Genomic DNA, 16,720 nt, shown 5'->3' with positions numbered 1-16,720 from the left:
ACAGCCAACCACAAAACATACATGGGCAAAAAAGATTAAGAAAACCTCATAGGAGGTCAGAAGTGACAATCTGGTGGTTCCCAGCCATGCTGTGTACGGCCCATGCAAGGCTTTCTTCTAAAAGTGGAATTAGTTGCCAACATGTAAAAAAATCTAGATTTCACCTGGATTTACAGATGTGAAAATTCAGAAGACCTGGCCACACAGGGTGTGTGGACAACAGGCGCTGAACCTGGGCCGCTTCTTTTTTTTTTTAATTTTATCTATTCATTTTTTGGCTGCGCTGGGTCTTCATTGCTACAAGGGCTTTTCCCTAGTTGCAGCGGACGAGCGGGGGCTACTCTGTAGTTGTGATACATGGGCTTTCACTGCGGTGATTCTCTTGTTGCACAGCGTGGGCTCTAGGCCACGTGGGCTTCAGTATTGCAGCACGTGGGCTCAGCGGTTGCGGCTCCCAGGCTCTGGAGCACAGGCTCAACAGTTGTGGCCCAGGGGCTTAGTTGCTCTGCAGCACGTGGATCTTCCCAGATCAGGGATCGAACCTGTGTCTCCTGCATTGGCAGGGCGATTCTCTACCACTGAGCCACCAGGGAAGCCCCCCAGGGCTGCTTCTACATGGCTCTCCCATACCTTTACTACTTCCATCTCATCCCCAACTTGTTTCACTCAATTTCAGGATCTGCCTGACTCCTCTAAGCGTATAAGCTTTTAGACTTTGCTCTAAATAAATCAAATTTAAACTGTGTGGCTTGGTCCATGGCCAATAGTATTTCCGCTTCATCTCAAGAATAACTTCCAGTCTGTTTATAATTGGCCCTTCACTTTCGGTGCTAAATAACTCTAGATATAATTCAGATTGATGAATATAACTACTGCTCGATAATAGAAAGCTTCCAAAGATGTCTGGATCAAGGGGCTACCGGTGCCACAAGCTACCCCAGTGACCCTGTGAGGTTTCTCTATTGGGAAAAGCACATGTGCTGACCATGTTCTTGCACCCTGACATCGTGGGGCACAGGGGGGCTTTTATTTATAAGTAGGTCTCTTACATTCACTAGATGACGAGGATGTTCAAAATCCACACGTGTTCTGGTTAGAGAGCTCACGTGCCCGGAGTAGAGCCCTCCGTTTAAGCTCCCGCTGACTCCATTGGGGACTTTATGGTGCAGATGCGAGCAGCCATTGCTGAAGCTTCCATGAACACTACCGTTTATCCTGTTTGTGCCGGGCAGAGTGGTGTATTCCACCATCTGCCCGTTGACATCTGACCCTTGGTAGAGATAGCCTGGTGGGTCGTATTCTGTTGAGAGAGAACAAAAAAAGCAAACAAACAAACAGAAAGGGTAAGGGACTGAAAGAGACAATTCTTCTTGTTCGGGAAGTTTTATTAATTAAATCCCTAATAAACTACAACTGTACTAAAATACACTCTTAAAAAGTGTTCACTTACAGCTTCTTTGTGAGATTTGCTTTAATCAAGTTATTACTGTTATTTCCTTAACGCTGTAGAGGCAGCCAGGAACTATGAGTTAGTTATGACTCTTTTAATGGGAAGAGAAATCAACCAGAGAGAAATTGCTCAAAAGAGAATGAATAAATTGTGCAAGTTGCAACTATCGAAGTACCGGCAACACTAAGAAAACGTGTTTAAATTCCCCGATGCGTCAAAGTGCTGAAAGAAATTGTATAGAACACCAGCAAAAGGCTAACTTTAGGTAGAATATTTCAAAAAGCAATAAACACCACTTAGGTAAAAGGATGGGATTGGGGAAACATTCACTATTCATACAGGTCCTTGGTTATTACAGCCAAGTTGGAAATTGTGGGGCATGCAAGTCTAATTATTCCCTTTCCTTACATTAAAAGTATTTCCATAGCTGCCTCAAATATCTGGTTTCCAGAAGCACACCTACCAGATATATTTAGAAAACGTGAAACGTTCTTTAGAATATATATTATCTACACTGCACAGGATTTGTTGCCAGAGTTTTGATCAGTTCTTCAAAGGTCCTGCAGGAGAGTGCCAAGACTGGGGTAGCCGTGCTCCTCCTGTGGCAGCTGTGTGAGCAGCCCAGGCGTGTTCCTGTCAGTGCTTCTCTTCCCCACTAAACCACACGGGAAGGCGTTGCACCTGCACTGTCCACCACAGTGTGGGGCACACAGGTGACAGCCACAACGACTATCTTCTGAATCAATGACTCGATGGACATTTCCATCAATGAACATTACCATTTCCCATCTTTCAACATATTATCAAGTCACAAAGAAAAGTAACTTTAGCCAGATTAATCTTGCTCTGACAAGCAGATCAGTACTCTTAGTGATTTAGCGCACTCTCACACAATTAACGTCAATGACATCAGAACCATTTAGAAAAAGACCCAAAAGATGGCCAGCTCTTCCAGTCTGGCACCACCATCACCATCTCCACCACTTCTCACCTTGCCTATCCCTTGGAAGGCAACAAGGTGATAAAAATAAATCACTTTTACCCCCTGAGCTGTTCACTAAAAAGTGACCACAGGCAGGAACCAGCTAAGAGGTGCTGAGCGCTTATCACTGCTGGGGTCTTTGCTTTCGTTTCATCTCTTTACTCTGGGGCCAAAGAGGAAACTGAAATACTTCCTCCCAGCAGAGACTAAAGCCTCTGATTGATCTGACTGTCCTCTTTTATAATAGCTGGGGGAAGAGGAATGGTAAGAAGGTGAGGGGATGAAAAAAGAGGAAAGAAAAGGGAAGAGGGTTCTAGGTTACATGTTTTACTACAGCGCCATCACTGACCGCTCCAGAGCTCCTGGACACGTCTGGGGGGTGGGACACCACTCTGGAGCTATTTTGGTACATGAAGCACCGAATCAGGAGCGTGGTGTCTTCATCTGTGTCATCCCAGGACAGTAACTTAGAACAGTCTTCACTAGCTTTCTTTCCATCATGCCTTTTTCATTCCTTGTTGACAAGATCTGGAGCAGTACGGAGGGGTTCCTGCAGCAATTCCAAAGCTCCACGCTTCGAGTTCTCAGCCTCTTTGGTGGTCCAACACCACCAGAGTTTCCTAGCACTGAGTCAGCTATTTACTTAGAGACCTGCTTAGTTTGGGCTTTGCTGTTTATTTCTCCTGGGCAATTTAATTTGATGCTCCACTTATTTTGGCTGACAGCTAGCACCATCTTAAAGTCATCTCCACTGAATGAAGAGCATCTGATGTGTTCTATCCCACGACACTCATGCACAAACATGTTAGAAATCAATATTTATTCTGACAATATTTTTCTACCCATCTTTAGAAAAAAGAGGAGGAGACACCGATGAATGGCTTACTCTGTATGGTGCTCTGCTGGCGGTTCTTCCACAGGCACATGGCGATGAAGGCCATGAGAATGAGCACCATCACACCCAGCACACAGCCCACGATCAGGTACAGCATGTCACTGCTCCTGGTGGGGCTGGTGGCAGGGCCCACGTTCCCTCCACTTCCCGAGGAATTCGGAGGGGTGCTCAAGTCTTTGATGGGATACTCAGAAGCTCCAGGGACCCGTTTCACTAGTTGAAAAACAGAAAGGAAAACATGATGTCAGGGTGAAGACAGTCTCTACGAAATGGTTTACTCTCCGAAGGAGGTCTGGTTAGGAAGGCGAGCCAGCCTGTTTACACTTATGACTGAGATGATCTGACCACCAATGAGTCACAAAGAGGGCTCCAAAGCTTACAAGTCTAATGTGCCAAGGTTTTAGGCCACAAATTCTAGAGAAATCATCAGATCAGAGACACAGATGCACTTGGTCTAACCCAAACTGCTGTACGATGATCTGCTCAATTGTACTGGCAGAAGTCTCCCAAAGAGTTGAAATAAAAATATTTTAACCTACAGATGGGACAAAAACTCCTTTATGTCTGACATACTTTGAGCTGAACGAGACTCACAATTACGTATTTTATGCCTTTTGCCTGTAAATCACATTAAAAGACATGACTTTGAACTACTAGAACAATTATATACAATTCCAAAAACTGCACACATAATACTAAGCATTCCCAAACCAAGAACTCTTGAGGTCTATGTAACCACAGTCCTTTCACCTAATTCACTAGTATTCTGGATAATGGCAAGAGCAAAAGCTAAAAACAGGTGGCACATAAACCCCACTTTCTCTGTCCCCAGAAAACATGCTCTTAATGCTCTACATGTTACAGAGAAGCAGCAGACAGCACAATGGTTGATGGCCTGGTCTCTGGAACCAGACTGTCTGTCCGGGTTTCTATCCTGTTCCACTGTTCACCCCTTAGCCATATGACTTGACTTCCATAAACCAGTTTCTGCATGTGGAAAACAGACATAATAAATAATACCAGCTCCATCATAAGGTTGTGATGAAGAGTAAATGAGGGGACTTCCCTGGTGGCCCATTGGTTAAGAATCTAATTTCCAATTAGAGGACGTCGGTTTGATCTCTGGTTAGAGCTGGACCATAAAAAAGGCTGAGCGCCAAAGAACTGATGCTTTGAAATTGTGATGCTGGAGAAGACTCGAGAGTACCTTGGACAATAAGGAGATCAAACCAGTCAATCCTAAAGGATATCAACCCTGAATATTCATTGGAAGGACTGATGCTGAAGCTCCAATACTTCAGCCACCTGATGCAAAGAGCCGACTCATTGGAAAAGACCCTGATGCTGGGAAAGATTGAGGGCAGGTGGAGAAGGGGGCAACAGAGGATGAGATGGTTGGATGGCATCACCAACTCAATGGATATGACTCTGAGCAAACACGGGGAGACAGCGGAGGCCTGGGAAGCCTGGCATGCTGCTGTCCGTGGGGTCACAAAGAGCTGGACACAACACAGCAACGAAACAACTGAGAACTAAGATCCCACATGCAACGGGGCAACGAAGCCTGCAGGCCACAACTAGAGAGAGCCCTCGAGACGTGACTGGAGAGGTCTACATGCTGCAGGGTCTATGGCACGACTAGAGAGCCCATGCGCCACAACTACTGAGCCTGTGTGCTCCAGGGCCTGTGTACCACGACAAGAAAGAGAAGCCCGGGCAGCACACTGGGAAGCCCATGTGCCACAGCAAGAGACGCCCTCGCGCACTACAACTAGCGAAAGACTTCACAAGAAGACCCAGAGCCGCCAAAACTTTTTAAAAAATTAGAATAAATAAATAAAATCATAAAAGAATAAATGAGTTAATCCGTGTAAAAAAGCTCTCGGCTTACAGCCTGGCATGTGGTAGCGTTCAATCAATTTTGTTACTGCCATTAGTTAATATTCTACATTTCTTGTTATGGTTCCTAACTACTTACAGGAGCAGAGTGATCTTTAAAAACAAACCTACTTCAACAAATATTACATGGGGGTTCCATTTTCTAGCAACTTCAACTCTATAGAACAGGGCTGGAAATCAGTCAAGGAGAGGCTGCCTTTCAAAGGAAAGAGCTCTGCAGCATTGAAAGCTAGAAGAATACCTGGCAAAGACTCTAAAGGAAATTTCTACTTTGGGTGGTATGTTGGATTATACAATTCTAAGGTCCCTGCCAATTCCTAAGACAACAAACAAGTTTCTAAGGCAAAATGGATGTTACAGATTGTACATGAAAGACCACAATTACTCATAGGGAAGTCCTTCAGGTTTGTTCACTCTTCATTTACTCTGAATTTATTCATAATTCCACCAAGCTTGATGAGCGGTTGCCAACCTTTCGCTGAACTTAAAAACTTTTGCAGTGGGTGAGACGGTCCCACGGATGTGAATGAGAAGAGAGAGCCAAGAGCAAGACATGAGCAAGGTAAGGGGCAAAACAGAAAGAGAAAGCAGAGAACTAAACAAAAATCACGATGGCCTACAATCTTTAACAGTGGGGGGAAGTGGCTGGCCTCCAACCCTGTGTCATTCCCGAGAAAACTGTACGGAATTACGAAGATAAGATAATCACTGTTCACAATAAGAACCTTGAGTCATTTCTTTAAAAAGGTGAACTCATGCATCTAGCGTTCTACTTAAACAGGTTGGGGATTGTGTAATACATTTTAGAAAGTCATTCAGCGTGAATGGTTAAAATTTTATTTTTTTAGATTTTTTGTTTTTTTTTTAATGTGAACCATTTTTTAAAGTCCTTATTGAATTTGTTACAATATTGCTTCTGTTTTATATTGCTTCAGTTTTTTTGGCCATGAGGCATGTGGGATGTTAGCTCCCTGACCAGGGATCAAACCTGTACACCCTGCACTGTAAGTCTTAAACTCTGGACCACCAGGGAAGTTCCAATTAACGTTTTAAAGAAGGTTTTTGCTTTTCTCTGATCTGAAAGTCTATAGCTGGAACCTTTGATTCCCCAGCAGAGTCGATTAATGATGTATACTATAAGACTATTAAAAACAATACAGTTATTTCATTGTTGTCTGTGTTTTATGTTCTGCCTGGCTAGATTCTTAAATGCCTTGGGAGCAGAGACAAGAAATTTCATTTTTATGTAATTTTGTTCTGAGTTTCACAGCATCTGGAGGCAAGTAAGAAATGTTCATTAAACAGTGTCCAGTACAAAAAGGTACTCAAATATATGCTAAACAAATGAAATTCAAGGTTAGTCTACAGGTCTGAGTGTATAAACGTTTAAATGTGAATTTAACATGTGGGTTTTGAAGCAGAAAGACACGTGATTCAGAATTAAACGATGAAGCTGAGTCCTGGCATATGAATTCAACCTTTCTGAGCCTCAGTTTCCACTTCGGCTGCTTCTGTTACTCAAATGTGGTATCTTCTGTTTTCAACAATTGTAGTATTTTACAGCTAATCTATGTCTGCAAGCAGTTGAAATCTTATTTTAGAATCATCGACTAATTCTGAACTTAACTACTACACTTAACTGAACAGGTAGGTAGTATACATATCTGTCATTCAAAAACCACTTTAAACATAGGTAGCACCTTCTCTTTAACTTTTTTGGGGAAGTATTCTAATTCTCTCCGCAATCTCAGAAATTAGTCAGCAAATATTTCTATTCCTTCATAGAGGACCAAAAAAAAAGGGGGGGGGGGAGTGACCTACCCAGAAGCATGCAGAAATTTACAATGAATACTTATCTAAACTACTTTTAAGGCAAGTTTTCTAGCCCAGGGGTCCTCAACCTCCAGGATCTGATGCCTGATGATCTGAGGTGGAGCTGATGTAATAATAATAAAAATAAAGTGCACAATAGATATAATGCACTTGAATCATTCCAAACCACCTGCTCACCTCCCTGGTCCATGAGAAACTGTCTTCCATAAAACCAGTACTTGGTGTCAATAAATTTGGGGATCGCTGCTCTAGCTGACATAAGGCTAGACTGTTGAGACAGTCTAAGTGGATGTACCTAGAAAACAGTCCAAAGTATCTTTGGAAACACATCGATAGTCAGAAGGAATCCAGAGTTCAAAATCCTAGCTCTGTCCAGGCAAGAACCACTCATTCTCACCCCTCCCTACCTTTCGTTTCACAGATCATCACGTTACTGAACTCGCTCTCTCCTCCTTCGTTGAAGCATTGCATTTTAATATCATAGGAGGTTTCTGGCTGAAGGTGGCCGATCATGTGCCACTGCTTTGAACCTAGAAAGGAAAAATAGATGATAAGCTTTAAATACCCCACAACCTAACCAACAGAGTCAATAAAATTATTTAGTAATTTCAAAATGAAGTTGGAGCAGGTGCCATCACCACATAGTCAATTTGAGCAATAAAAATGTCCTTATACTTTCAGCAATACATGACAGATGAACAGCATTTCTATTGCATGGTATGAAAAGAAATGGTAAAGAGAAGAGAGAAACTGAATTAAAGCTAAACCTGTCTGTGGGGATTCAGACTTTGTTTCATTACAAGTAATTAATAGTAAGTCTTTCATAAAATACATATTAATTTTCTGCATAAGTTAAAAGAAAACCCTCAAGTCCTTTGATCCCATACTTCAGTGAGCAAGTCCACCCATTCTGTTCATCCACCAGAAAGCAATGCCATGTACGAGGTCAGAAAACAATGTCTTACCCAGAACAAGTGACCATTACAAGACAGACCTCAGCAAAACTCTCAGTTCCACTCTACTGGGACACAATGTGTGTGTGTGTGTGTGTGTGTGCGTGCACGCATGTGCGCGTGCTCAGTCATGTCTGACTTATTGTGACCCCATGGACTGTAGCATGCCAGGCTCCTGGGTCCATGGAATTCTCCTACCAAGAATACGGAGTGGGTTGTCATTGCTTTCTCCAGGGCATCTTTCTGACCCAGGCATGGAACCCGTGTCTCTGTGTCTCCTGCACTGCAGGCAGATTCTTTACCCCTAAGCCATCAGGGAAGCCCTCCAACATATAAATGAATGCTCAAACAGCAAAATCTACTCTGGGAAGCTCTTGGCTACTGCTCCCGCCATTTCTTTCCTTTTGAATCTGGATCTCCAAACCACACAAGTAAAGAATGAGGCTGTGATCCATGGCACACAGCCAGCATTTCATTTAGAAACACTTCTAAACTGAGCAACTTCAATATAAATCACTCTCTGTTTTTACTTCCGTGGACCTGTGACAAACTTTAATAAACAGGGACACGTCTGCCAGACTCAATGAACTCTTCAAGCACCTTTAATCCTTCTTAGAAAATACCTCTTCAAACTGTTTTCACTGTTTCTTAGAAACTCAACTATACCACCAACTGATTTAAGAGTCAATTAAAGAGAGAGAAGGAAAAAAATAAATGAAACAAAACCATGCACACAAGTCAAATCGACTTGGCTGACAGAACCAATGGCTCTGGGATTCTTCCTGATTCAACACAGACAAAAACATCCCAACCCGGAAGCATACCCCTTTCCAGGCCACCAACACAAAGCCCCTCATTCATATTCTACAAGCCCCATATTTTATAAGGAAGAGAATCTGCTTACTTTAGGATCGAAGGACTATGAAAAACTCACAAGTGGGGAATTCTAGGCCCCGTTTATAAGTGTAAAGAGGATCCTAAAAGAAACTTGACTCAAAATCTACTTGAGATAGGAACAGATTCATTTTTAAATTCCAAAAACTGTGCTAAAAGACTTCTACTTTTTTCTCTATCTTTAGTTCTTTCCTGGCCCAGCCCCCTTACTCACTTATCAACATCCACTTGAATAATTATTCCACTAGATTTGAAGTTTTCCTTTCATAGCACTAGTAAAAATGGAATTAAACTAAGCTTCTGATACCTTACTAGTAAGAGAAAATGAACTAATACATATCTTATTAGAATAATATCCCATTGTTATTGAAATTATTCCAATTATAGGAAATATCACCAGAAAGGTTTTACAGGTCATTGACAAATAAGACACCTAAGTGTTATTATTAGGTTTATAATCAACCAACCAGCATGCTGTTTGCTCAGCAGGCAGTTTTTTTCACCAAGAATGTTTTAGAAAAGGTGAAAAATGAAAGCACAGGCTTAAAGATCAGGATGACATATTCTGATTTACTTGGAACTCAACTTAATTTACAAGATTAAAATAATCATCATAAAAACACTGGTATGTTCAAAACGTTTACAGCTCATCTAAACGTGGAACTTAATTCAAAAGGTAGGGTACCAGTATAATTGCTCTTCTCTTACTGTATTCTTTAACAATGTAATTGTGTTTCAAAGCTTAAACAATTTTGAGTTGATATACGTAAGTAATCTAAAACTTTAAAGAAAACTTTACATAGAAAGGATAAATACTTCTGTTTCTCGGCTCGGGAGAGCAAGCCAATAGTTTCCAACTGCCACAAAAAGAATTTCAAGTGCATAAACTTGAAAATAAGGAATAAGCAAATTACACAGCACAGTGAAGCCCACTTAAACAGCTAACTGCTCTATTACATTCATAAACAAGTTCTCGTGAACCACAAGGCAAAGCTTACATGTACAGATGCTAGTAAGAGAAACAAAAGCTCCTTTAGAGGAATTTCCCTGCTCCACACTCCACAGGCGCAACACTCAAGTCTGTAAACGTTCAAAGATTTAGCTAGAGAATATAGAAAGCGTTTCTCAGCGGATTTCTAGAGTTGAACCCGGAAGGGGAGGGGAGGGAGTGATACTGACAGAGACAGAGAGGGAGGTTTGTTTTATTTATATTTGGCTTGTTTAGAACGACCTTCTAACGAAAGTGTAACCTCTCTCAAAAGAGTTTAAAACTAAAAACCAGACACCTCCACCTGCCTAACCCAGACAAAACTAAAATGAAGACTGAGCCAAGGCTACAGTGTGGATCGGTCACTAACAATGCTATTTCCTTCATGGACATGCATATGAAAAAGTATCCATCACTGTGGAGATGAATGTTCATACACACAGACCACAGTCGTGGGACCAGCACCCGGGTGAAGCACGTGTTCCTGGCCCCCCACGGTCCCCTCATGCTCCCTCCAGCCACTGCCACCTCCAGGAAGCCACCATCCTGACTTCACTGAATCTTTTTTGCCACTAACAATGATCTTTCCACACTTCCCCAATTCTTTATGAAGAAGGCAGGTTTGGGGAACTCATTTCTTTCCTACTTTTCCAGATTAAGAAAAGAGAAACAATCACTCTTCCATTCAAAAAATATTTAGGGAGCACCTACTCTGTGCCAGGTATTAAAACTTAGATAACAAATTTTTCATCATATCACAAAAATAATGGATGCATCACATCACAAAAGTAATGGATGAACAATAAAAAGAAAACCACAATATTTAAAGAAACATGATGCCACCTATTAAAAGTAATTTATTATAAGATTACTTACAACAAAAAAAACTATTGGACGTTGAAAAGTCAGAGGCAAGTCACCTTGGCTTGGGACAATTTTTTGAGATGATTCATTAGGAAATTAATACTTCAAAAAAAAAGAATCTTAGAGTGAAAAAAGACCTCAGAAGAAGCCTTCCTCCCAAAGCAAGAATCTGTTCCAACTTAGCACTGAGAAACAGGTATCCAGCTTCTACTGAACACCTCCCAAACTGGGGAGTTTATTATTTTGTGAGGGGACCCACGTTAGAGAAATATGGTATGACAGGGTTCTTCCTCACTCGATTTCCTTCTAGCTGCCCTCCCCCAACAGACTGAGTACCTCTTCCACATTCTAGTCCTTAAATACTTGAAGACACGACTTTCCTGGTGGTCTAGTGGTTAGGAATCTGCCTGCCATGCAGTAGACACGGGTTGATCCCTCACCCAAGGAGATTCCACATGCTGTGAAGCAACTAAGCACAGCACCACAACTACTAAGCCCACAAGCACTGAGAGCCCGTGCTCTGCAAGAGGAGAAGCCACCACAACGAGAAGCCCACACGGCACAACTAGAGAGCAGCCCCGGCTCGCTGCAACTGGAGAAAGCCCAAGCCCAGCAACGAAGACCCAGAGCAGCCAAAATAATAAATTAAAAAAAAAACACAAAACTTGAACACAGCTGTTCTGCTGCTGGCTATCATAGATGTCTTTTTTCCAACCTGATCACCCTAGACACTCCATTATTCTTTTCTGGACTCTGAGCATTCACCCATTCATTCACTCAATAAATACCTAACAACTCAACAGTGTAGGGCTTGGGATACAGCCGTGGGAAAGAAGGCCCTCTGCCATGAGGAGAGTACCATTTAGTGGGAAAAGCAAATGTTAAGCAAATAATTTCATATACACACACATATGCAAAACTGAACCAGGATGCATACTTGCAAAATCTCTTCAGTTGTGCCTGACTCTTTGTGATCCTACGGACTGTAGCCTGCCAGGCTCCTCTGTGCATAGGATTCTCTAGGCAAGAATACTGGAGTGGGCTGCCATGCCTTCTTCCGGGGGATCTTCCCGACCCAAGGATCAAACCTGTCTCCTGCAGCTCCTGCATTGCAGGTGGATTCTTTACAGACTGAGCCACCAACCCCTCACTCTTCAAGGGTCCATTGTATTAAATTGGACAAATTAACTTTATTTGGAAAAAATTCAAAGTAGTAGCATATATGCCATTTCATTTTTTACTCTATTTTACCCTGGGACATTTTTCATAATATTTATAAACCCTCTCCGTCCAAAACTCCCTTATTAAGACTCTAGCTTGTCCGCGGCTCTTACCTTCCACAATATCCCTCTTGTAATCACTGTCATTGTCACTATCCGTTGGCCGGTAATAGATATAAAATCCTTGGATGGGAGTGTTATTGTTACTCGATGGAATGTACTAGAAAAGGGAAGCAAAGACTTGTCAAAGACAAAAATAAATGTAACTTTTACATCCATTAAGATTTATTTATCTGTGTGGCAGTATTTTTTGAGCTTCATTTGATAGAAATCCTTGATAGCCATTTAAAGTTTAATTTAAAGGTATTCAAAGTTGTTGAGAGCATTTTAGCTCACTGCAGGGCTAAAAATAAAGCACTATGTCTCACTCGGCTCAAAGACAAAGAAGTACAATGGGCTCAAAAACAATAAAACATGAAATGGTGATTATGTTAATACTTGGATGAGAGCTGAAGAGACAATCATTTTATTTTTAGCCCTGCCCCCTGAGCCTGGATGGGAGGGGAATTGCGGGGAAGAATGGATATGTGTGTGTGTACAGCTGAGTCCCTCTGCTGTGCATCTGAAACTATCACACTGTTGATCAGCTATGAGTGTGTGTGTGCTAAGTCGCTTCAGTTCAGTCGTGTATGACTCTGTTCAGCCCCATGGACTGTAACCCACCAGGCTCCTCTGTCCATGGGATTCTCCAGGCAAGAATACTGGAGTGGGTTGCCATGCCATCCTCTGGGGGATCTTCCCAACCCAGGGACTGAACTCACATCTCTTATGTCTCCTGCTTTGGCAGGTGGGCTCTTTACCACTAGAGCGCCACCTGGGAAGCTCTAATCAGTTATACTCCATTATAAAATAAAAACTAACACAAAACAAAACCTGCCCCTCTTATAATATATGCTCTTACACAAATTTGTGGCCCTCAATTTCCTCTTACTTAGAAGTTCAAAAATTTCCCATTCATAGTATCATGTCCTGATATTAAATTAACATGGACACATCAGAAACTTTTGTCATTAGAGAAGATGTTTTACTTACCGTCCACTTTAGCATGATCTGAGTATCACTGACAGCTTCTGTGTAGGCGATGTGAGGTCCAGTTATTGGACGGTTAGAAAAGCGATTGGGGAACCCAGCCACCTGATACGGACGAGAAGCTGAACTCCGAAAACTCTCACCATAGTGGTTGATAGCAATGACCCTAAACTTGTATGTTGAGCCTTTCGAGGGAGGGAAAAGAAAAACGGAATTTAAGGGACAATATTCAAAACACAACAATCATACTTAAACATCTCTCTGCAATAACAATGACATGCTCTAAAGCCTAGATAGTAAACAGATTTCAACCCACTTGTCACTCTGGTATTGCATGTGTTCATTGCGTGTGTTCAAGATTCCAATACCTTACTGGGGGTCCCTGGGAGAGACAGATGCTGTTCCTCATGAAAGAAGCAAGGAGAGAAGAGGAAAGAGCACATTTCTCTTTCAGCATCCTGTTCTAACGTCATACCCATCAAATACAGGACTAGCTGGTGGTGATGATGATGGTGTTAAGTCACTAAGTCGTGTCCCAGTCTTTGCAGCCCCATGGCCTATAGCCCACCAGGCTCCTCTGTCCATGGGATTTCCCAGGCAAGAATACTGGAGTGGGTTGCTGAAACTATTGGGTTGGCCAGAATATTTGTTTGGGTTTTTCTGTAAGAACATAGGAAAAATCCGAATGAACTTTGTGGCCAACCCAATAGGGTTTTTTCACTTTGAAAGAAACAACTGAAGCGAAGTTTAACACAGGGAATACAGCTATGAAGAGGCACTGTGTGGCTGATCACAGATGTCACTCTGCTCCCTCTAATAAGAGCAGAAGAAAGATCAGATTTAAGCTACAACAGAAGGTATTTGTTTGGCTTAGATATTAAGAACTTAAAAAAAAAAAACAACTCTAAGGATTGTGAGTTTCTGAAAATCTGAATCTAAAGAATAAATTAGACCCCTAAAGCAAGTTTCCCCAAATCTCAAAAATAACCCCTGAGCTTCTGAAAACAGTCTTTTCTATCTATAAAATGTTACTTAGCTTTGCCCATATTTAAAACTGCCACCTTCTCCCGAATGTACCTACATATTCCTGAGCTCCTCCTGTTACCTGTCAGACAAACACGGGTTTTTGCTGCTAAAGTACATTTAAAAGTTCATCAACAAAAACAGTCATGAAACCCAAACAAACAGAAGTAAAGAAAGTTGATTCGTGATTAGTGCTTTCCTCTTTTATGGGTTGTTTCATATATTAGGGGGTCTGGATGGGCTTCCCTGGTGGTTCAGATGGTAAAGAATCTGCCTGTAATGCAGGAGACCTGGGTTTGATTCCTGGGTTGGGAAGATCCCCTGGAGGAGGGCATGGCAACCCACTCCAGTATTCTAGCCTGGAGAATTCCCATGGACAAAGCAGCCTGGTGGGCTACAGTCCGTGGGATCACAAAGAGTCAGACACGACTGAGCAACTAAGCACACAGGGGGTCTGGAGAAGCTCCCCTGATGCTGAAACAAAACTTAGCAGAATGAAGAGGTGCTGAATGTTGTCTCATATCCATAAAGCAAAGTAGTGGGTTTAACCATGCTAAGATGCATCATCAGATCAACTGTAGTCAAATAACAAGTAATTTTCCTCTTAAAACATTCATTCATAGCAGAATACACATACATACACACACACAAAGATGTCACCACAACCCTGCTTCCATTCATTTGCAGTTAGAAATAGTCTAAAGCCCAGAAATAAAGACTAGGTTAAGTCAATCATGGTATACTTACACAGTAGATACACAGTTATTAAACACTGAGTTCTGAAGAATTGTTAATTATGATATAACATGGGAAAAGGGGGTCACAAGACAATATTTATGGCATGATCCCAGTTTGTATTAGAAAGGAAAAAAGACTAGAAAGAAATACAACATAATATAAACAATGGTTATATCTAGATGGGTGGGTTTGGGGTGAATATTCTCTTTTTATATTTTGCTTTCAGATACAATTTTGCTTTTTATACAATAAGCTCACATTACTTTAACGATTAGAAGAATATACGATTCTTACAAACATGTATTTAGGGATTTCCCTGGTGGTCCAGTGGTTAAGACTTCCCAATGCAGGGGACACAGACTGGATCCCTGGTCAGGAAACTAATATCCTGCATGCAGTAGGCATGGTCAAAAAAAAAAAAAAAAAAGACGAATATGCGTCTAAAGTCAGCACTGCTGGCCTAAAACCAAATGTGTGAATATTACTACCTGGCTCTAAACTACGAACTTCCACAGAAAGCTTAGAAGGAGGGATGTCTTCAGCTGCCACCAGCCAATCACTGGTCCTCATCCGTTTATATTCGACCTTGAAGGCAGTGATTGGAGAGCCCCCGTTCGCCCGAGGAATCCACGTGACATAGACAGACGTCTCTGACGCAGTGGAGATAGTAGGCCGGTCAGGTGCCTCTGGGACTGAAAATGGAAACATTCATTTCGATAACCCTCAGCATCAAAAACAAGAATTACTCAAATGAACTGAAAGGGATAAGTCCCCAACATCACTTTATTAAAGGCTCTTCACCAAAATTCTTGCCAGAGTTAATAACATTATGACTTTCTTTCTGTCCTCTGAAAAGTTAATGTGCAATGAAATAGAGGAAGTAGCAGGAAAAGTGAGATACTTTATAAACTTGATAAGTATCTCTGAAAATCTGAAAGTTAATGAGTATGATCACTGACGCATGCTAAAACAATATAAGTAATTATTATTTGGTGCTTCAAGTCTGACTGTGGTAATAATTTACAGTAAATTTTCAAAATGATGTGTTATTTAAATGGTTTTCATTATCCAACTGAGCTATAGAAAACATATTCAGCCAACAGTCTATAGATTGTTCTGTTTATTAGCTGTTATGATCATAGCCTGTCAATAATCAGCAATGTAGCTATTAGTACTGTACATATCTTAACACACTTAAAGGCTACAAGAATGCTAGTCCAAAAAACAGACTGCAAGCAGTAAATAGAGATAAAATGAACCAGTAAAATCAATACTGATAAAAATGGGAAGGGAGAACCACTGCTCAGGACGAAAGCAGGAAGACACATTCACAGTTAAATAAAGACAAGTGTTATCAGGAAACAGATGATCCACATGATCATCCACATGAACCCAACACCTGGCAGCTGTCGGTTAGCATGGCCAAGAGGAGGGATGTTTCCAGCCCACAGACAAGACGGTCTCGATTCTATGGCAGGTGGAAACCTCAGGAGTAAGTCCATCAGCCATTTAAACTGTGTAGCCAACACGTGTCCCTAACTGCTGGCCAAGCAATCTGGTGGTTCTAACTGGCTTCCCACCTGATCCCTACAGAGCAAAGGTGCGGACAGAAACAACCTGGGCTGTACGACAGTTCAGAAGTCGTGAACCGCCACCCACTTCACAGCAATCACCTGTGAGCTTTTTAAGAATGAGCTGGTTATCAAGACCACTGCCCTTCCACATGCTCACTGTAATGTTTCTAGGGCTAGAACAAGGAGGACCAGCTCTGGACCACAGTTCCACTGTTGTCGTTTTAGTCGCTAAGTCATGTCTGACTCTCTGCAACCCCATGGACTGTAGCCTGCCAGGCTCGTCCGTTCGTGGGATTTCCCAGGCAAGGATACTGGAAT

The 16,720-nt window shown here is 41.9% G+C and overlaps 1 protein-coding gene across 3 annotated transcripts in view; it reads right to left on the bottom strand.

The window, feature by feature from the left end:
• The window catches only part of CDON (cell adhesion associated, oncogene regulated), a 100,748-nt gene that overhangs the window by 22,400 nt on the left and 61,628 nt on the right, over positions 1–16,720 (bottom strand). For all 3 annotated transcript variants that reach the window (XM_055581226.1, XM_055581225.1, XM_055581228.1), the window contains 6 exons: positions 15,317–15,520; positions 13,071–13,252; positions 12,093–12,198; positions 7,467–7,589; positions 3,319–3,540; positions 1,050–1,300 (listed from right to left, as the gene is read on the bottom strand). In XM_055581226.1, coding sequence (XP_055437201.1) covers positions 1,050–1,300; positions 3,319–3,540; positions 7,467–7,589; positions 12,093–12,198; positions 13,071–13,252; positions 15,317–15,520 — 1,088 coding nt within the window. The remainder of the gene's footprint in view (positions 1–1,049; positions 1,301–3,318; positions 3,541–7,466; positions 7,590–12,092; positions 12,199–13,070; positions 13,253–15,316; positions 15,521–16,720) is intronic.

This window comes from Bubalus kerabau, chromosome 5 (genome assembly GCF_029407905.1).
Source record: "Bubalus kerabau isolate K-KA32 ecotype Philippines breed swamp buffalo chromosome 5, PCC_UOA_SB_1v2, whole genome shotgun sequence".
Taxonomy (NCBI): domain Eukaryota; kingdom Metazoa; phylum Chordata; class Mammalia; order Artiodactyla; family Bovidae; genus Bubalus; species Bubalus kerabau.
This window is presented reverse-complemented; position numbering and strand designations above follow the sequence as displayed.